General features: G+C 51.8%; 2 protein-coding genes across 5 annotated transcripts in view; both read right to left on the reverse strand.

Moving 5' to 3' along the window:
* Nucleotides 1-198: 198 nt before the first annotated feature.
* Chrm4 (cholinergic receptor muscarinic 4) lies at nt 199-7,476 on the reverse strand. Its single transcript, XM_021154867.3, has 2 exons — nt 7,304-7,476; nt 199-2,410 (listed from the first exon to the last, which is right to left on the reverse strand). The coding sequence occupies exon 2, from the start codon at nt 2,376-2,378 to the stop codon at nt 939-941; it is 1,440 nt and encodes a 479-aa protein (XP_021010526.1). The 5' UTR covers nt 2,379-2,410; nt 7,304-7,476; the 3' UTR covers nt 199-938.
* A 3,374-nt stretch (nt 7,477-10,850) lies between these two features.
* The window catches only part of Ambra1 (autophagy and beclin 1 regulator 1), a 181,213-nt gene continuing 170,522 nt past the window's right edge, over nt 10,851-21,541 (reverse strand). For all 4 annotated transcript variants that reach the window (XM_021182592.3, XM_021182585.3, XM_021182606.3 and 1 more), the window contains 3 exons: nt 19,227-19,319; nt 18,037-18,230; nt 10,851-12,351 (listed from right to left, as the gene is read on the reverse strand). In XM_021182592.3, coding sequence (XP_021038251.1) covers nt 11,855-12,351; nt 18,037-18,230; nt 19,227-19,319 — 784 coding nt within the window. In that variant the 3' untranslated portion in view covers nt 10,851-11,854. The remainder of the gene's footprint in view (nt 12,352-18,036; nt 18,231-19,226; nt 19,320-21,541) is intronic.

The following is a 21,541-nucleotide window of genomic DNA, read 5'->3' on the forward strand; positions in this document are numbered from 1 at the left end:
GGGCTGGGGTTAGGGAAGGGGACCTGGGTGACTCACTTGAACTCTGTCCCAGCTAGTCAAGAGTCTTTCTGGTCCAGGCTACTGCAAGTCTGGAATTTTCTCACTGGGGATCAATGAGGGTGCTTGCTTGTGTCATCTGCCACTGTGGGCTGTATGGATCACCAAGTCCCCCCCCCCCATCACCTTTGCCCCCTTGGACCCATACCTCCCTCCGTGCAGAGGTAGAGAGGAGCACTGCCCACTGCTGTCCATTTGATGTGTGACCTGGGGGGTGGGTTCTTGACAATTTGACAATAAGATCCACCACTAATTGACTCAGTCCCCTGGAGTCTGCATGGCTTCCCAGTTGCCCCGTCCAGATGACTGCTGGCCAGGGGAGTGCCAAAGGGCTTGGCTTCCCATCCAGAGCCTGGCTGAGCAACAGTGGCAAGGAAGTCCCTCACCTTGGAGTGGGACTTGGGGGCAGGGGAAGGGCTGAGTCTACATGCAAGGGGGAGGAGGGCGCAGGAAAGCGGAAAGCACCGATTACAGCACAACGGAGGGGGGGGGACCCCACCCTGCAAGCCTGGCTCCTTTTGCTCCTCTCAAGACGCTCCCAGGTTCTGCTCTATTCATCCACCTCCACCGATGGTTGGCCTTGATAGAGCCGCTGCCCACTCCAGCCATCGTCCCCCATCTTCCTGAGGCAAGGGAAAAGATATGGGCCAGGTGATGCCAGTTCAGACCGTCCCTGGGCTGAGCCTCCTAGGCTTCAGTAGAGATCTGCTCTCCCATCCCAGCGAAGAGCCTCTTGTACCTCATGGTGTCTGGGAGACCTGTTCTCTTCAGCAGATGCGAACTCAGAGTGGGGCCGCCTACTCTCTCCTCCACAGCCGGTGAGCCATGTGGTTCCCCGGTACACACTCTTGACACCAGCACCTCCTAGGGCACCTGCCCGATTACCTGGCTGTGCCGATGTTCCGATATTGGCACAGCAAAAGGTGCCGGAAGGTCTTTTTGAAAGTGGCATTGCAGAGTGCATAGCAGGCAGGGTTGATCGTGCTGTTGACGTAGCAGAGCCAGTAGCCGATGGACCACACCCTTTCGGGGATACAGCTCTGGCAAAAGGTGTTCACCAGGACCATGACATTGTAGGGTGTCCAGGTGAGGATGAAGGCCAGCAGAATGGCAAAGATTGTCCGAGTCACTTTGCGCTCCCGGGCCGCCATCTGCCGCTTCTTGCGCACCTGGTTACGAGCGATGCTGGCAAACTTTCGGGCCACATTGGCTGCTGGGCGCATACCAGCTGGCGTGGCAGGTACGATCTCGATGGCCGTCACACATTCACTGCCTGTCTGCTTTGTCACAATTTGAATCTTGGACCACTTGGAGGCTGGGTTGAGGGTTCGTGGCTGCAGGGTAGGGGCGGGCAGCGCTGGTGTGGTGGCGGCCTCTGTGGTGGACAGCTCTGTGGGTGGCCGTTCCTTGGTGTTCTGGGTGGCACTGCCTGAGCTGGACTCATTGGAAGTGTCCTTGTCAGCCACTGGGCGTGGAGGCGGGGGCAGGGCTGGCGGAGGAGCCTCTTCTAGCTTCCCGTTGCGCAGTTCCTCTCGAGAAGCGCCCCCTGGTGGAGGTTTCTTAATGCTCGGCTTCATCAGAGGGCTCTTGAGGAAAGCCAGTGTCTTGGCTTTCTTCTCCTTGGGGCCCTCGGGTCGATGCTTGTGAACACGGCTGCGGCTGGCCAGCGAGATGTGAATATACAGCACCGTCATGATGACCACAGGCAGGTAGAAGGCAGCAATGGCTGTGCCGAAGGTCACCGCCGGGTTGGACAAGAACTGGATGAAGCACTGGTTATCAGGCACTGTCCTCTTGCCCACCACAAACTGCCAGAACAAGATGGCAGGGGCCCAGAGCACAAAGGACAAGACCCAGGCGGCTGCAATCATGAGGCCTGCCATCTTAGTAGTGCGGCGGGCTGGATAGGTGAGGGGCTTGGTGACGCAGAAGTAGCGGTCAAAGCTGATGATGAGAAGGTTCATGACAGAGGCATTGCTCACCACATAGTCCAGGGCCAGCCACAGGTCACAGACCACGGCACCCAGGGGCCAGTAGCCCTTGATGATGTATAAGGTGTAGAGGTTCATAGAGAACGCCCCTATGATGAGATCTGCACACGCCAGGCTGAACAGGAAGTAGTTGTTGACTGTCTGCAACTGCCTGTTGACCTTGATGGACAGCATCACCAGGATGTTACCCACCACAGTCACCAGGCTCAGGGAACCAGTCACTGTCGCAATGAACACCATCTCCACTGTCTCCAGGTGGTTGTGGGCTGTTGTGATCAGGCGCACAGACTGATTGGCTGAGCTGCCATTGACAGGTGTGAAGTTCGCCATGCTGAACCCAACTGGAGACAGGTGGGCAGCGGCTGGAGGAGGAAGGAGACAGCACAGAAGTGAATGGTGGAAGAGGATGGGGGAGTGGGGAGGGGTCATGCACTGTGGCTGGAGGAACTTCATCCAGGAAAATGTCAGGGTTCCCTGTGCCAACCATTCCTGAGTCCTCAGTCCTCTAACGTTTACTGAAAGCTTCCTCAGCCAAGCACTGTAATCAGCTCAGGGCTGAGGTTATAAAAGTGAATGAACACACATGGTCCCCATCTCAGAATGGATCATCTAGTTTTGTGGGGGAAACAGAAACACATGAGGGGGGGGTACTGCTAGAAAGAAGATGGTGAAGGAAAAGCTGAGAGAGAAGACGGGAGAGAACTTGGTGCTTGCTGGCTGATCACCGGCCTCACCCAGAAGATGACACAGATGAGGGCAAGGAGGAAAGTTGGTAGAAAGGAAGGCAAGGAGATAGAGCAAAGGCCCAGAGACGGAGCTCAGGAAAGCGAGGGGTAGCATGAGGAAATGGCCCCAAGGACTTGAAGGCGGGCAGCAGGGCCAAATGTCTAGTTGTTTGCCCACTCAGGCTGGTCACTTCCCAACCCCTGCCTTTTTGGTTACTGAAGGTTGTAGCCAAGGCTATACACATGGCAGACATGTGCCGCACACGTGTACCACTGAGCTACATCTGCAGCCCCACTTGCTCATCTCTTTTCTTTCTTCTTTCTTCCTTTATTTTTTTTTGTTTTTTTTGTTTTTGTTTGTTTGTTTTTGAAAGAAGGTCTTACTGTGTAGACTTGGCTGACCTCAAAGTCACAGGCCTTGATCTGCCTGCCTCTGCCTCTAGAGGACCAGAACTGCAGGTATGCTCCACCATGTCTAACCACGTGGACATTTCTTAACCAATCGTGGCCAAGGGAGATTTGTTCTCCCATTCCTACATTGTCGTCATCATCATCACCACCACCACCATCATCATCATCATCATCGCAGCCAGCATAGATTGTCTACTGAGTTCCTGCACTCTATGTTTCCTCACAACCGAAGGCAGATATTGAGGAAACAGGCTCAGAGGTGTTAAATAAGGTTCCACATTTCCTTGACATCCTGTGGCTGCTCCAGTGCATTTGGGAGCAAGGAGAGTGGTCAAGAAAGACACAGGACCTGATGGTTCTAAGAGCTAGGGAGGTCACGCTAGCGACCAGGATAGGTGAGGTGGGAGCTGGGACACCTGGAAGAGGAAGAATAAGAAAGGGAATCGGGAGATGACTCAGGAAGCTCAGCTTTGCCTGCCCTGCCCAGTCCCAGGGTGAAGAATGGACAGAGTGGGGCCTGTTAGATCCCCAGCAAAGAAATCAGAAGCCTGAAAGACAAAGCAGCTGAAGAAGGAAGGGTCTATCTGATTCCCCAAGATCTAAGGACAAGCTCCCTCACGGAGCCAAAGGATGAGGGAATTACCCTGGAGGGAACCTGCAGCCAGCCCAAGAGTTCACATCCCACACAGAGGATGACCCAGCTAAGGTCCTACACAGAGCCCCTCCCCAGAGTTTGCCTTCCCTCCCACCAGGCTCCCTTCCTCTCTCCTCCTCCCCTTCCTCTTCCATACATGTGAGGGAGGCCCACGCCCAGCACGCTGTGCCAGGGCAGCCGCTCAGCCCAGCCTCCTTCACACCCGCCAACACACAAGCATTCCACATACGCACAAAGGCACCATCTCAGCCACACGCAGGTCGTATACGCAGTCCTGTGCGTCTGTGTGTGCATCTGTGTGTGTGTGTGTGTGTGCACGCGCGCGCACGAGCGCGTGCATGCGAGCCTGTGTGTGTGTGTAAGAGGAAGAGAGGGTGCAGCAGCCAGCTGTGGAGGAACAGGCACCAAGTCTGCAGCTTGGGTTCAATAGCAGGCCAGCAAGGTCTAGCTGTACAGCCCAAGGAGAGCCATTTGCCCTCTGAGAACTAGTTCTGTCATTTACAAAATAGAGGATCTTGTCCCACTATGGCCTTTGAAGCACCTCAGCTTGCTCTCCAACTGGAAATGGCACAGGCCAAGCTTGGGCCCAGCTCTCCAGCTCCAACACAACAGATACAAGAGATTGCCTTCTGGCTTCAAAGTTAAATCCACTGGTCAAAGGAAGACAGGAGGAAGGGGGGTAGTGACACTCCAAGGTCACCCAAGGAGTCAAGGGCAAAAGACAGATCAGTTCTTTCAAGAGACTCCACAGTGGTATTCGGCTCCAAAATGGGGCCTTAAGCATCCGATGTCTTAGAGCCTGGAGGGTAGCATCAAGTATAGAGGCTACTCTCCCCACCCCACCCCACCCAAATACCCAGGGACAGGGGCAAGCCAGTAGGGGAACCATTAGCGTGCACCAAGGAAACCCTCACTTTAGTCTCTCAAGACCAGAACACAGCCAGCAGCCAGCAGCCAGCAGGATAAGAAGATGAAGGTGGGGAGGTGGGGGGCAAGATGTGTGAGCTAGGAAAAATACAACCTCTCTTGTTTATTGAGTCAGAAGCCCCTCAAAGTTTACTGCCTATAGCACCCAGAAAAGGTAAGTACTATTGGTAACCTCATCTTACAGACCTAAAAGTCCTCTTACCGAAGGGCATCACGATAATGAGCCAGATGAGAGTCATCCAGTTTGCAAGAAGGGGAGGGTCTGGGACACTTTATCTCCAAGGTATTCCCCAAACCACATAAGATAGAAGCCCCCCCGCAAGATGCATCTTAGATGTGGAACCCTCACATTCCAGCTCCCTCACTTGGGTTTGACCTTTTGTCCTCCTGGGACCAAGAAACAGCCTTGACAAGTAAATGACCAGATGAATGGTGGGTGGTCTGGTCTTCCCGGAGCCCCGACAGATGCAGACTGGGTAAATTCAGTTTTCTCAACTTGGTCCCAGTTTTCTTTCTAGACTTCTCTGATAGTCTCTCAGACGTTCAGACCGCAGCACCTTCAGGCACAATTCTCTGCCCCCCCCCCCCCCAAATCCCGCCGAGAAGGCAAGCAGCCATCACCCTGGTCTGTGAGCACCGCTAGATGGCAATGTTGGTCCCCGGTGCCAGCTCCGGACCCCGAGCCGGAGGTTCACCACGTCAAGTCCCAGTGTAAACCGCAAATACAGAAAAGCGTCAGGGCAGGGCTTCTCCCACAAAGGAGCAAAGGGAGGGAGATACTGCCTGTCTCCGTGGTTCCAGGTTGCCACAAAGGTTCCTTAGGTTCGGCCAGGGTTTCGAGGATGAAGAACTTTAAGGCGTCGGGATTCCACCCGCACCCCACAAGGCACCCATCAAGGAACGTGTAGGTGGGAAAACGAGTGCGAGTTGTGTTTGTGTGTGACTACTCGGGAGCTCGGGGAGCTCGAGTAGACACTAGTAGCTGCTTGCATGTGCCAATGTGCGCCCCGCCACGCCTGGATACCGGTGCGCCTTTGAACGTGTGAGCATGCCAGCGCCATGTGGACACGTGCGAGTGCATGTGTGTGCGTGTCTGGCCATAGAGCTTCGGTGGCCGTAACCGCGAATTTGTGTGCGGGAGCAAATGCTGGACTATCAGCGAATGCCCAGTTCCCACGGCGGGAACCACCGGCAAGCGCCCGGTCTGTGGGTGGGGAAAGGGTTGAGAAAGGAGCAAAATTTGGGCTGCGAAGAAACCCTGACTTTGGAACCATTATCTTAGTGGCCCCGGGCACCTGGTCCTAACTGCATTGTCAAGAATGGAGAGCGTGCAGTCCCAGCAGTGGGCTGACTTCTGTCGAGAAGCCTCGACGAGCCGTAAGGGTCACCGAGCTCAGTTTGATGTGCCCTACGCATTGAGGGCAGGGGTAGAGCCTCCAAACAGGGAGCCCAGTCGAGGCCTGGGTCAGGAGGGTACAATTGTTCTTCACTCTTCAACCCGCAACCCTTGGAGAGGCCCTGTCTAGTCCTGTCAGCCAAAATAGGCACCGAGTTCCCAAGCTGTGGGCTCAGGTCTATCTCAAAGACAATCTCGGGGCTTACCCTTGGGCCCATCTCCCGGCTCCATCACGTCTGGGTCCTGGTCGAAAGGGCCAAGGTTCTCCGATGCCCCGCCCTCCCATCAACCCCCAGGCACGCAGTTCCTGTATTCTCTGGGCGTGGGCAATGTGCTTCCGCGGGTTCTCGAGCCCCTACCCCTGCTGTCAAGTCGGGAAAGGGTGCTCTGCGCGCCCATGGGGTAGAATTTCGATTATTAAGTGATCACTTCAGGAAAGCTATGGCCCCCAGGACTGTTCCTGAGGCGGAGAGAAGCCTCTGTACTTTAGGGGAAGAGAGAGGGGTGCTGGATATTGGGCCAAATCATTGTGCCTAACACTTCCTCTAAGAGCTGGGAGGGTGGAGGGCTGGGAGATGTATCTCCCCGGATGAGTAAAAGAGAGGGTACTCCTGGAGAGGGGGAAGGGAAACAGGAGAGAGCAGGGGTGTTTTCCGTCGGGGCTCAAGGTCGCGGACAGAGGACTCCAACGGGCTAGAGCGTACTGGAGGCTCCCGGTGGGCCAAGGTGGGAACGGAGGGCAGGGAGACGGGCGGGAAACGGGCGCTTTGGGGCTTCATCTTCCGGCGCCTTGAAGAAGAGCCAACGGGAGGGAGTGAGGGAGTGTGGGTCCTGACCCGACGGCTGCTCTGCTTCGGGGTTGGACTGTGGGCTGGGACTATTCCTCCCCTAGCCTTCTCAATGATCACCAATCCCTAGAGGCTCACCTGGAGAAACCTTTTAGAGACCTGGGGTCCTTCTTTCAGAGGGGTGCCCCATCTCTGAGCTCTCCGCCCCTTCCGCACCGCGCTTGCCTTTCAAAGGGGTCTTGGGCCCCGTTCCAGACGGACCCACCTCTGGAAACCTTCAGAGGGTCCCAGAACCCTACATCCTCGCTTTGAATAGGAGCCCCCCGCCCCCGCGATTCCGCGGAGTTACTCACCCGCTGCTTCTGTCTTGCTCCGCTGGCGCCGGACAGACGGCGGAACTAGCTAGAGGCCCTGCGAGTCGGTGGGGTGGGCGACTGGGCCGGGGGCCGGGGGCGGGGACAGGGTGCCAAGGGGCGGCCCCTGCTTCGCCTGCAGCTCCCGGCGCTGTGGCTCCGACTCGCGCTCACGCTCGCACTTTTCCCCGAGCCGCGTGATGTCACAGGGAAGCAGCCAATCGTGGTGGGGACGCACCGCCCGCCCGGGGCCGGTCACCCAGCGGCGACGCGCGGGGGTCACCACCTGGAGTGTCAGGTACCCTTGATGCTCACACCTCTCCCGGGAGATGGCCCGCAACTCCGGACTCCAGCACCGAGGGCACCGCCCACAGTCGCCAAGGAGGATTGGCCTCGGGCGCTGCCCTCCGGGGGGTGGGGTGGGGGCTGTCCGCGTTGTCATGGGGACTAGGCGCCCCCTCGCGGGCTGGGGAAGAACCAGGCGGCCAAGCTTGGCTATGAGCCCCGCCTCCGCCCTAACCACGCACTCTGGACACCGAAGTGTTTTCGAACCTCTCCACGGCTTGTAGCCCCTTCGTTGTTCCGCCTGAGGTTAAATCCTGGTCTTGAGGGTTTGGCCCCAACAGGCCCCTGGTGTGCGGCGGGGCAGATCTAGCAACGTGCTTCTGTCGGGACAGAGCGCTGCCTGATAGCCGCCGGACAGCCAAAAGACTGCAGCCGTCGGGGCCTGGGAAGAGCAGGTGAGAATGGACAGGCGAGCATCTACCCTGGCTAAAGATCTTGTCACTCTCCACGCCCGGGAAGGGACGCGCATTAGCTGTGAGACTGAAGATGACACGAGTCTCCTATCCAGTCGCGAATGAGTTCATCGCTGCCTATGTGGGGAAGCCAGGTGCCCAAGGTCACCTGGGACAGAACAGGCCATGAAGGAAAGTCCAGTCTCCCAGACCTCCCGCAACAGTACTAGGCTAAGGCCCAAAGTAGGCAGATTCAGCACCTCGGACAGCTCCACATGTCCTTGGTGCGGAGGCCAGTTGCTCAGATTAAGCACCCGCGCTTGTTCTCCCGGGCCAGCCAGGGTTGAATGCACCCCTTCGCGCCCGGGATCCTGATTACCGGTCACCCACAAAGCTTCTTGAATGTCAACAGCCAATTAACTTTAAGCCGGCTGACTTCTTGGAAAAACCACCTGAATCTCAGCTCTCCTCTACCCTCCTGCAAGGGCTGGTAGGGGCTCCTGGGGAGAGTGGTAGTGGTAGGGATAGCTTTGTAAGGACAGAGGAGTTAGGAACAGAGAATGAATGGGTGGAGACATGAGCTAGAGTCTGTGAGAGAAGGCTCCTGGTTCAGGCTTCTCCATGCTGAAGAGAGGGACGTCAACATTGGACAAAGTTGAGGGCAGGCTAGCGTGAGAAGCCATCTTCCCTCCCATGGGCGCTTTGGTCTCCCATGATCCTCGGAAGGAAAAAATGAAAGAAGTGCTATTGTTCTTGCCTCCATGTCACAGGAGAGGAGAGGCTCAGTTGTTACCAACTTCTTCCACTTTACCATATCCCCCTGCCTGGGGGCCAGGAGCAGGGTGCTCTTGGGAGAATGAAAGTGTTGTATGTATGGGAGAGGGCAGAGTGTTAAGCCATCAAATGAGGAGACTTGTTAAGGACAGGAGGGTCCAGAAAACAGAAATGCCTCCAACCACGGGCAAAGCCAATGCAGTCTGAGAAGCCTGGGCCTTTACTTCACCCACCCACATCTCAGAGCTCATGGATGAACTCTGGAAAGCTGAACTGAAACTAGGGGACCCAATTTAGTCTCTCTGCTTTCTTTGTTCTAACTGGGTCTTGGAACGCTTTCTTAAGGGACTACCAGTCTCTATCCTGCTGACACCACGTAGTTGTAATGTGTAAGGGGTCCTGCAAAGGCTTACCACTAAGGAGGCTCTCCCTGGATGTGGACTTCCTAAGGAGACAAGGTATGACTAACCAATCAGAACGGGTAGTGAAGGCATGCTCACTTTTAGACCACTGTATCACAAGCCCTCTTTATATCCTGTTTGCAATCAACTAGACAGCATGTTCAGTTTCCCCGTGCCTTGACTTCTGTGTTGATGACAGACCCAGCTGTGTGTACCTTGGCTGTTAGTCACGTGGCCCTGATAACTGAGGTCTTTACTTGAGGGGTTTTGATGGGGGCAGATCAAGCACACTTAGCACATTGTTTACACTCAAGAAATTCAGAGTCTCTCCTGTCAAACCAAGGCATACATCTGTTTGTAGTAGAATAAGCTTGGCAGTGGGTGTCCTTCCACCCTTCAAATATTTTAATTCAACTTATTTCCCTTAAAGGAAGGCGGGTCTCAAGATGCCTGTGCTCTGCGAGTTGCAATGGTTTGATTGATTTTATGGCTCTGAAAGTAAACTGAAGCAGTTCCGTAGTACACTCCTGCAAGGAAGATCAAGGCACAGAAAAGGCAAGTGGCTTGTCCAAAGTCACACAGCTAGTGGATGTTTACTGACACAATTCACTGGCAGTACCCTACAGTGAACTGCAGATACAGTTCACAGTACCTCAGTTTGCATTACTTGCTTGGCCATTTTTGTTTTCATCTCTGTTGTGTCAGAACCTGTAATTCTCACCATCCCCACCTCCACCCAGTATCCTACCTGTGGTAGTCCAGCTGCTGGCAGTTCCTTGGGTTTTCTATTATACTTTAAAGAAATATTTTTATGTATATTGGTGTTTTGACTGTGTATCTGTATGAAGGTGTTGGATCCCTTGCAACAGGAGTTAGACAGTTGTGAGCTGCCATGTAGGTGCTGGGAATTGAACCTGGGTCCTCTGGAAGAGCAGTCAGTGTTGTTCTCTGCTGGGCCATCTCTCCAGCTCTTTATTACACCTCTTTAAAGCCCCTCTCACTTTCTTTCTCTTTCTTCCTTTCTTTTCTTCCTTCCTTTCTCTCTCTCTCTCTTTTTTTTTTTTTTTTTCCGAGACAGGCTTTCTCTGTATAGCCCTGGCTGTCCTGGAGATTACTTTGTAGACCGGGCTGGCCTCGAACTCAGAAATCCGCCTGCCTCTGCCTCCCAAGTGCTGGGATTAAAGGCGTGCGCCACCACGCCCGGCTCCCTCTCACTTTCTTAAGGGGCTTGACAAGTGAAGCAGCACATGGACAGGACAGGGTAGTGGCTCCTTCAGGGGTGCTTGCAGACAAGCCCACACAGTCTCCTCTCAGCTGCTCAGAATTTGCCAGTGGTCTCTAGGACTGGACAGAGTCTCAAGATTTTGGTGACTCAGCTGTCACTCCAGGCCTATAGTCCTGGCAGGAAGCAATCAGGATGACTCTCTCCATCATGCCTACCTGCCCCAATGTGCATCCATCTAGGAAGCAGCCCTCAACCAGCTGACTTGGGCTAATGGGTCAGAGGATGCCATTACTAACTAGGTCCACTGAACTGCCTAGGGAAACCTGCCCCCCCCAGTTGGATGTCCTCCACACCCCAGTCCCAAACCTCTTACCCTCCTTCCCTCTCGGCAGAAAGAAGCAGGAGCCTGGTGAGGGGCGTGTCATCATTTTAATGATGTAGATCTTTGGTGTCTCCCTCATTAGCAGTAGACTATCCCCTCTCCTCCCACCACAATGTTTCTATGATGAGTGACAAACAGAAAGGAAATCACATTTTCATACTAAAAACAAAATGATCAGAGCCTTGATTTCGCCACTAAAAACTACACGTACAGTTCAGGATTCCACATGCAACACCTCAAATCCCAGACCAAGACCTCACATTCTGACCGGGAATCTCCTCCCTCCAACCCTGGGCTGGCTTTGGCCTATGCTTAGGTAATACTGACACCCATAGGTGCTGCATGGAGGGCCTTGTGGAGGGGGGAGCTTGGTGGACATGCTGGGGGTGGGCCAGCCTACACCCCCCACTCCTGAGGACCTGTCCACCACCATGTATTGACTCCATTCTGTGACAGGCAAGCAGGCTATTTCCTTTACTCCACAGGTGTCCGCATTTGGTGAGCATAAGTCACTGACATGGAAGCTGTGCCTGACTTTTCCATCTCTGTGGGCTACGAGGATGAGAGAGGCTGGAACTCTGGAAGGTTTAGAGATGGAAGCAATGGGGGGGGGGGTGCTCCTCTGCTCCTGGTGGCTTGTCCCTCCAGTAGTGGGCAGGGAAGAACTGTCCCACCATTCTGTCCAGGATGGTGTGGTCTAAATCTGGAAGACTTTACTCTTCTGGGGCTTCTGCCCAGGGTTGAGTCTCCTAGGCCAGTGATCCTAGGAGAAATGGGGGTTCATAGCAGAGACACCCACTTGCTTCTTTATTCACACCAGGCTCGGCAGTGTGGCTCTTCCGGGCTCTAGATCATGGAAGGCTCTAGTACCCCAGGCCAGCCTTGCCCCTTGGACTGCCCCCTTATCCACTGGCTCCATGCCCCACCCTCTCATTCCTCCTGTTCTTGGATGCAGGCATCAGTTCCCAGTCAGCTGTGAGGTCCTGCTTCTGCTCAGCAGCTTGAGGGAGGTACCAGTGCCTCATTTTGTCTCTATCGGTTCTGTGGCTCCCCACTAGGGCCTGCAGCTTCCCCCCGGTTGCTACCATCACCCTCAGGAAGGTGACTGTTATTGGTCACATTGCAGTGCATGGTTGGTCCCTCATTGCTGGCAAGGGGGACTGGAATGGGAACAGGGGAGGAAGAGGACAGGGCTGCCTGGGGTAGTTCCCTCCCAGAGGTACTGGGCTGGTCCCAGGAGGCTGTCCGGGGGCTTAGCGCTCGCTCTGCCAGTTGCCCAGGTTCTGAGAGCAGTCCTCGAGAGGTGGAGGGCTGGGGTGAGGAGGTACGAGCAGCCCCTGACTCTGTGCCTGTCTGGGAGCTGCGGTGAATGCGGTGGCTAACGATGATGTTGTTGCCAAAGCCACCCATGGAGGCCATGGTGGTGCTCTGTTCCCGTTGTACCACAGCTGTCATGCCACCCTCGGCCATCAGCCTCTGGATCCTGCTGAGGGCATCTTCCCCACTGCCACCATATTCTGAGCCCTCGCCTGGAAGGTACAAAGCAGAAGAAAGAAGGAGTCAGTTGCTGATCTGAGCCTCTGAGTCAGGCACAGGAGCTAGCAGACACTGGGGGATTGTAGGTAAAACAAACAAACACAAACAGCAGGACAAGAGTTGAGCCCCAAGGACTGCTCTTCACACCTCTGTTTTACTGGGGAGGAAAAGGCCAAGTTTTATGAGTCTGTCAGCAGAGCTTGGACCAAAGTGAGGGCTTGGCTTTAGTGAACCCTTCTAGCCCCTTTCAGAATGCAGGTTGCTTTGAAAAGAGGCAAAGGAGAAGACTGGACAGCTTGCTGTGTCTGTCCCTATATGGGGTGACTTTCAGACCTGGTCCTGTCTTTGGGAAGAAACACATGCCCTGCAGGAGGTGGTTCAAAGGCAGTCTGCCAGGCTTTATTTCAACCTTATCTTTGCTCTGTTCTTGTTATCTTCTGAGAGCATTTAAATGCCCCTAGAAGTCCTGTTGTCTCTTTTCTCCCTTTACCCATGGGTCTTCATATATTATCCCCAGCTCTCCCTGGGCTGTATGCCTGATACCACATTTCCTGGAGAGAACCAACTGCCAGCTGTGATGCCAACTTGCAGCTCTGGATAATATAGGTCTGTTCCCCCATGAGACCTGGACATTCACAGCCCATCCGATGGCTGGCTGGACTTGGCCAAGTCCAAGTCCTCACTCAGTACTTGTATAGTGCTGGAGAGGAAATGCTTGTCCAGATAACTGGTACGCAGGAAGCAGCAGAACGTCTACCTCAAGTCTTCTCTACTCCTCACCAAGCTGGGCAGCTACAGTCAAGGCTCCCAGCTGCCAGACCAGGACCAGCTCCACCAGAGTGTTGATCCGTCTCCTTCACTACCCTGCCCAGTTTGGAATTCTTTGGTTTTGGAGTACTCATGGATGACAGGTAACTCAAGGTTACCTGTTACTAGCTGGTTTTACAAGTTTTTCTTTGTCCCTTGTCCTAAGTCTTTTCTCTGTTTGCTTATTTGTCTTAGGCTTCTAGGTCAGTTACCTTCATTTCTTCATGACTTAGCTCTGTCTAAGGCCCCATCTCTCTTGCATAGGACCTGACATTTCTTCCTCTGGGTCTTGATCCATTTTCCTCAGCTCTAAGCAGTGAGGACTCTACCCCGGCTTTGGCTTTTCCTGACATCCCAGGAAACTGTTCTTAACCCCCATGACAGCTGCCCTCCTCTATCTGCCCTGAAGAGCTAGGCTCCAGCATTACATTCAGAAGGTAGGAAACCGGAAGGCTCTGAGTCCTCAGGACCAAACTTTCAAATAACAGGACAAGGCAAGGGGGAAAGCAAGCTAGCCCTCACTCAGTGCCAGTGAAGCCTCCATCTATGAGCTGCCCTTCTATGGTCCTTCCTATCGGTCAGGCGATCTCCATGGTTTCCCAAGAGCTCTCTGAGGACTCTTCCTGTTTCTTGGAGATCTGTAGTGGACTGGTCTGGGGCCTATAGGCATTGAACCCATCATGACAATTGTGTCTGTTCAAATCCTAGAACTTCCCAGTGGTTGTTTCCAGGGAGAGAAAAGCTACCCAAGTCCAGCCCCAGAGTGCCTTGTGACCAGCACTCAAGTATAAGACTCTGTCCTTTTCTGCTGCCTGTCCGTGACTCCCGACTCCCCCACTTGGCTACTTCCTAACTGCCTCTCTTCTCTCTTCCCATCCTATTTCCAGGTGTTGTCACTAGGGGTTTAGTTCTTTTTCCCCCTGAGTAACACAAGGTTTCTCTGTGTAGCTCTGGCTGTTCTGAGACTTGATCAGTAGACCAGGTTGACCTTGAATTCAGAGATCTGCCCACTTTTACCTCTAATTCTTAGTTAACCGAGCTCTAGTTAAGGCCACAACTGCTCAAAGCTCAGCAGCTCCAGAGCTCTCAAAAATCTCTTTGACAGTTGAGGACTTTCTGACTAGACCCTCATCATATTCTTGACCTATTCAATCAATGCACATAACAGTCTTTTCTAAAGCTGACCCAGCTCTGCTCCCTGACTATGCATATTGAGATACTATACAAGCTCAGGTTCAGGGGTCAGTATAAATGCCACATCTTTCACTCATGAGTAGAGGCTGTAACAGTTGGAGCTCCAACAATGCTACATACCTTTTTTCTGACTCAGTTACTAGTGACTACATCTCTTGCTGCTGGACCTTCCTGGAGATCTTATTCATCTCTGGGCAGTGCTAATACATGGTCTAGGATGAAATGTCTATTTGCCATGCTGCACATAGCAGCTCCAGCCTCAAGGCAACTTTAAAACTGGGTCTTATTCTGCTTCAGGAGAAATCTTTCTATGTCTGCCTCCCTTATGGACTTGCCCTTTGAGGGACGAGGCACGGTTTCATTATATGATTCACGTGATTCCTTTTCTAAAACCTGTCAGTTCATGGTGCTTCATACAATGAGACAAAGGAAAAATAATGAGACGCTGAAAAATAGTGGATGGGACATTGAGAGATGTGCATGTAACAGCTGCTGGGGCTGAGCGTGAGCAGCCTCAGCCCAAAATCCTAAGCTGTGTTTCTCTCCTAGAATGATAAGGTGAGGCTAAGAGGCAGCTGGTATATTCTCAAGAGGAAAGAAAGCCTGAGGCCCCACTAGACCTGCATCTGAGCAATGGTGACCACAGTGGGCAACTCTGCCGCCTCTTCCCCAGGAGCTTACGTATTTCTTTTAGAGTTTCAAACCAGGTTAGTGCTGTTGGCAGACTGTTCCCTTGGCAAGTTCTGAATGCAGAAGACAGGTGGGATCAGCAACTTCCCATAATGCCCTTCAGCTGCATTTAATTCTGGGGGTGGTATACAGCCAAGGAGGAGAAAGGAACTGGGAACTAAGACCGTGTACTTCCCATCATATATATGTGTGTGTGTGTGTGTGTACACACGCGAGTGCACGTGCAATGTTCTAGCTCTTCCATAATGGCACTTGTTTTCCCCTGGCCTGGGGCCTGAACTGTGAATGCTGTTTTAACTTTTATCTTCACCACAACAGAAAAAGGCCCAAGGCTGAGAGGCAGAGCCATGGAGTTCTCCAAGAAGCAGGGAGATAGGGCCTCCTGTGGTTCCATTCATTTGTTCTACACACTACTTGAATGCCAGCTACATGTTGGCCATGTACTCCATGTGCACCAGAGCTGGGAGCAACAGTGAGCTTTTCTCACTCTCTGTGCTGCCTCCTGGAGTAGGGTAGCATGTGGCAGGGTAACTAACATTCACGTCCCACAGCAGTTCCAACAGAACTTCCTGCTTAAAGCCTGGCAAGTATAAGAGCAAATTCCCTTGTGGAGAGTTTCTCAAGTGTTACAAATGGCTGAGCGGCTCTTAGTTGTTTGGAGAGGTGGGAGTGCAAGCAAGTGAACAGCACCTCACACATGTGCTCTACCTCTGAGCTACACTCCCAGACTCTCAGATTTTTAGAAAAAGAAAATGAGAAGCAGACAGGTTCTATTGGGTTTATATAATGTAAGGAGTGGCTGGCTACAGGACGATGATTACTACAACCAGATCTGGTTCTCAAACTAACAAATCCAGGCCCTGGTAAGCGTGGGTGTGTGAGGTGGGGTGGTATACAGCCAAACCCAGAGGGCTAACTTCAACTAGGCTTCTCCTATGTATGCCTCTGGAGACCTGGCCACCAGTTCAGTCTACTTAAATAGTGAGGAGCTATTGTGCCTGCCTCTGGATGAGAGAGTGCAGGTAAGGAGAACACTGACAACCATTATCTGGAATCAGAGCTCCAGAGGGCACTTAGCAACCAACTCCTCACTTCCTCTTGCAGCCCACCTTCCCTTTCTGTCTAGTTTTTGAAATGGGCTACTATTCGTGGAGAAGCTGGCTCTGTGTGTGTGTGTGTGGGGGGGGGGGCGGTGGTGGTGGTGGTGGTGGTGGGGTCCGGAGCTCTGAGAGGAGTTTGCAGGGCTGAGGACAGAAGCTTTCGATTCTGCCAGGACTCCTGATGCTGCTGTCTGCTGGGCTTCTGGACCAGCAACTTCCCGCTCTGCTTTAAGGAAGCCAGAGATGGGGAGGAACAAGAAATAAGGTTCAAGCCCTTAAAACCTGAAAAGGTCTGCTTCTACCCTTCTACCCACCCTAGTCCCCAACTCCCAAACAACTCCCAAACAAGAAGAAATAACCTGCAGTCCAAAATCAGCAAGACAAAGACAGGATTCTTGTGGGAGATCAGACACTACTAGGAGGTACACATCTCTTCAGCAGCAAATTCTGCTCACAGCCACCGCTGTACCTTACCTTTCGGACAGAAGTCGCCCTCCACCTGGGAATTCTATAAGCAACTCTGCGCATACATCTAGCCTCAATTCTCAACGTGTGCCAGGCTTTCCTCAAACAAAACACCTGCTAGTGGGCCTCTGTCCACATGATATAGTTTCCAACTCAGGGTTCCTGCACATGCTCAAATGCTCCTGCCAGCACATTCTGTCTAACTACTACTCAGCTCAAGGACTCGGCTTCCCTGACCCCATAGAGAAGTCCTGGCCCTTCCTTGTCCCTCCCAAGATCCCTATCACACTGAAGGTGCCAGCTGCCTAGCTGTTGGCTGTTTAGCATCACTCAACTCCAAGCTCTGAGGGGAAGCATGGCAGCTCATTCTTAGAATCTCTTCCGTGTGGGTAAGTCTCCATGATACTTGCCTCATCAGGTCCTCTTAAGAGACCACTGCCCCAGCTGAGAGTACTTTCTGGCTCTGCTGGAGAAGCAGTGGTTCCTTGAGAACTTAGAGAACCTAAACTTCTGGGAATGAGCTTCAGAGATTCCAGGGTGGCTCAGAGTCCATAAATCCCTGCAAAAATGGGCCTGGAGATGGCTGAATGAGATTTCATCTGTCTCTTCCTCCTCTTCTTCCTCCTCCATCTCACTTAGGCTCAAGGCTGCAGCTGGCTGGCTCAGCTAATACTGCCAGCTGCTCATGTCCCCAGCAAGGGGTTTCTACTCCATAAAGAGCCCTGGACTTCAGATGTGAGAGATGGACTAGGCTGCAAATGAGAAAAGGGATTTAACTTTGAACATTTCAGTTCATGGCAGGGAGAAGGAAAGGGCCCATGGAGAGAGAGCAGCAGTGTAGAAAGCCATTCCCTGGAGGCAATATCAGCAGATTTGTTACTCTTGGCCTGATGCACATCAGGGCTTCTCCTTCCATGGTCTTTCAAGCAAATAGCTTGATGAGAACTAGAAAGTCTGTTTAGACGCTACCTTGTGTAGAACTAGGAGCAGCAAAGGGCTGGAGGTAGGAGGTAAGGAGAGTGAGAACAGCCTGCTGAACGAAGTTGCTGATGGGTTACAAAGTGGCTTGAGCCCTACCACTGGGAAGTGCTAATTGGTTCTTAAATGTGTGAGGCCAGCAGAAAGCACGGCTGATGCTGGCAGTGTCATACCTGAAGTAGGTGAGAGGAAGGACTGCTGGTATGCCCAGCTGTATCTACATCAAAACACTGCTACCAGAGGAGCACCAAGAATTTCACTTGAGCAGTACCAATATGCCATGCTAGCTGAGGGGAGATAAGCTAGGGACCCTGCCTTGGCTCTGGAAGGAGCACTCCCTATGGAATCTCACTTTCCAAGCATGCTTTTTGGTCCTCCATGAGCATAGATCTTATTCTCCCCGAGAGGACAGATGATTTTCAGTCAGATGTCCCCGGCTCCTACCTTCACCAGGACCTGAAGATGCTGCCCCTGGTTCCTCTTCCTCCCTCTCAGTCTGTGTTTCAGCATTCTGCAACTGGAGGGCCAGAGTCTGGGTACCCTGAGATGTCACAGAGGTGGTTGGGTTCCGAGGTTGCAACCCAATTGCATTCATCAAACCCATGTCTCTGTCTGTCCGCCATGTGGCTCTGCTGGTTCTAGGTGAAAAAGACAAGAAGTCAGAAGAGCTTGGGTGGGTCCTTTCCAGAAGTCTTGGATTCCATAGCAATTCCAGGCCCACAGCCTAAGAAGGGAGAGCCATGATACTACAAGAACTTCTTTATGGCAGCCGTGAAAAAAGAGCCTGGTAGGTTGAGAGCACAGCTACCCACAAATAAAGCCCAGTAGCCAGAGTAGTGCTCGCCTTTTTTTTTTTTGGATATTTCTCAGACATAGACTTTTGAGCCTAGGACAGGCAGGACAGCTGAGTTCCAGACTTCACTTTTCGCTTCTTCTGGGATTATTTTTCTAGCTGTACCCTGCAGTCCCTAGAGCAAGCGGCACCTGCCTTAGGTCTCCCAGTGAACCAGTGCTTTGCTTTATAATGTCCTGGGTTTCATTAGTGGATTAAGTGAAAAAGATGATTAGTACCAGATTTCTATTTTCAGTGGCCATGGGCTATAGCCATTAGCAGCTTGGTCCTTGTGGCCCCTAGTCATCTTAAAGCGATACTCCACTCCTCAATTCTCCTTGGGCAAATGAGCAGATTTCACAGGGCAGAGTTTTTCTCCTGGGCTCCTTATTTTCACTCCAAGTGTGCACAGACACCATGGCCAGAATTAGAGAAGGCATGTGTTCTACAATAAGACTCCAAGAGTAAGGGTTTTGTCTTCTTTTGCAATTACGTGACATACATTTGTGTATGGGTATGAGGATATGAATGCAGATATGAGTGCCCACAGAGACCAGAGGCATCAGGCATCCCTGGACCTGGAGTTACAAGTGGTTGTAAGTTGCCTGATATACGGCTGGGAACCAAATTCAGGTCCTGTAAAAGCAGTATGTACTACTAACCACCAAGTAATCTTTTTAGGCTCTGTCTTCTTTTGACTGTACGTAAAAGCCTAAGACATGTAACACATCAATGAAAGGCTACTATGGTTGAGCAAACATCCAGAGACCCTCAAACACAGGACTTTCCGACTGTAGCTTACCCAGGCCGCTCGCTGCTCCTGCTACTTGAGTGGACAGTGAAGACTGTTTCACTTAGCTGGTCCCAGTAGTACTCGATGCCAGAGTTTAAGGCCCTGATGGTCCATTGGGAAAGGTGAGAAATAAAAGGTGAAAGGTATCAGAGAGGTGGTCAGGAATTCTTGACAAGTCCTGGACTTGGGGGTTGTGGTGGGGTGGTCCATTCAGAAAGGAGAAGGTCCAGAAAGCTCCAGCAATAGGGTGCTCAATATTGGAGCATCTCATGTATGTTGAATATTCCAAATGCCTTCAACAGGCTTCTTCTTGGAGCCAAGAGGCAATTAAAAATACCAGTATCAGATATGCAGCAAGTTCCAAGTATCTTTTAGAAAAACATTGGTAGAGACAGTGAACAAGAGGCTAGAGGGAACTTACTGGAGAAACATGCCATGGACAGCTGTCAGAAGGATTAACTCAGTTCTCAAAAAGCAGTCACTTGTGCCCAAGTCCTCTCCGATTGATAAGAGAAAGAACAGAAGCACCTCAACAACCTTATCTACCTGAGATGAATGGCTGGGCCACTTTCTTTTGTGGCTGGAGAGCCTCCTTGGCCAGGCTCAGCAGGTTAAGCTGTAGTTCATTCAGGTGGACTGTCTGCAGTGCTCTACCTGCTGTGTTCCCCGGGCTACCAAGTCTTAGTTCCATGGGCAGCTTCTCCCCATGCCAGAGGGAAGCATTGATCACTTCCTTTTCTACAAAGACTTGTCACCAAAAGCTACAGTCCTACATGACAATGTAGATCCCTAAACACAAACAGCTTCTGGGGATTCAGTACTAATAAAGTGCCTAGTTAGCATGCATAAGGCCCCAGGTTAAATCTTTACCAATACAGACACAGACTATCTTGCTTTGGAAGAGTCCTCCCTAGCCAGGCAGAATGGTAAATAACTATACTGCTAGCAACTTGGGAGATAAAGGTAGAAAGATTGAGAATTCCAGGCTAGTCTAGGCTATATGAAACTATATCACAAAATAAATGAAGAGAAAATTAAAGATCCTTCTCTGATGAAGTATTGACTTGTAACAGACACTGGCTGAGAATAGGGTAGTGATGGCTGGAGGAACAAGAAGTGGGAAAGGGGGTTGTTTTTTGTTTTTTTTGGGGGGGGTTGTTTTTGTTTTTGTTGTTTGTTTGTTTGTTTGTTTTCGAGACAGGGTTTCTCTGTGTATCCCTGGCTGTCTTGGAACTCACTCTATAGACCAGGCTGGCCTCAAACTCAGAAATCTGCCTGCCTCTGCCTCCCAAGTGCTGGGATTAAAGGTGTACGCCACTGCCTGGCAGGGGGGTTGGTTTTTTAAAGATTTCTTTTATTTTACATGTATGTGTGAGTGTTTCAACTTACACATGTGCACCAGAGGCATGTTTGGGGCCTGTTGAAGCCAAACAAGGGTGTTGGATCCCCCAGAACTTATCAGCTTGTTATTAGCTGCCAGGGAAGTGCTAGGAATTGAACCCAGAGAGACATGGTAGTGCAATCGTGGCTTACATGTTGTGGAAGTAGCTAACCACTCAGTAACTGGATCTAAGTTATTTAAGTTCACCCCATGAAATGGAACCCCTGCCTGATACTGCTAGGTGGTCAAAACCCTGAGACCGATACCAGTTGGCCTAGAGGAAAACCAACACTATCATCTGTTAAAAGAACACAACAGTAAAATGATCCTAATGACATTGGCTCTACCCACAGGCCAATACTTCACTCTGCCATCATCAGAGCAGTTGTAGATGATGCAGTAGATGATAATCAACACAGAAACCCACAACTAGACGACGTGCAGAGAATAAGAGACTTTGGAACACTCACTCCTAAATGGGATATCTTCATCAAACCCTTCCCCTCAGGGTCCAGAGAGCTATGCAGAGGAGGTGGAGGAGAGATTCTAAGAGCTAGAGGTGGAAGATGACTCTAAGGAAATATTATTCCCCAGCTATAACAGGCTGATGTACATACAGACTCACAGAGACTGCGGTAACATGCACAGGACCTGGACAGCTAGATGAGCTCCCAGTGCTAAGACGGGAAAAGTTGACATGGTTACCACTTCTAGCCAAGAAGCCACTCACAATGATAGCTGCTTGCAAAGAAAAAGTTAATTTTCTCCAATCACATTTCACTGGGAATATTAACCACACTTCAAGTTAAGGTTCATGCCCAGGAGCAGTTAGTTAGCCAACACAAAATTAGCTCAGAGATATTTATGTAGACTTTTGTCTTGCATTGCTTTGTCTGGGCACTAGTTTGTCCCACTGTTTCTTTTACTTGTATATTCTAGTTTC

Source organism: Mus caroli, unplaced genomic scaffold, assembly GCF_978045245.1.
Source record: "Mus caroli unplaced genomic scaffold, Mus_caroli_1 scaffold_2, whole genome shotgun sequence".
Lineage (NCBI taxonomy): Eukaryota > Metazoa > Chordata > Mammalia > Rodentia > Muridae > Mus > Mus caroli.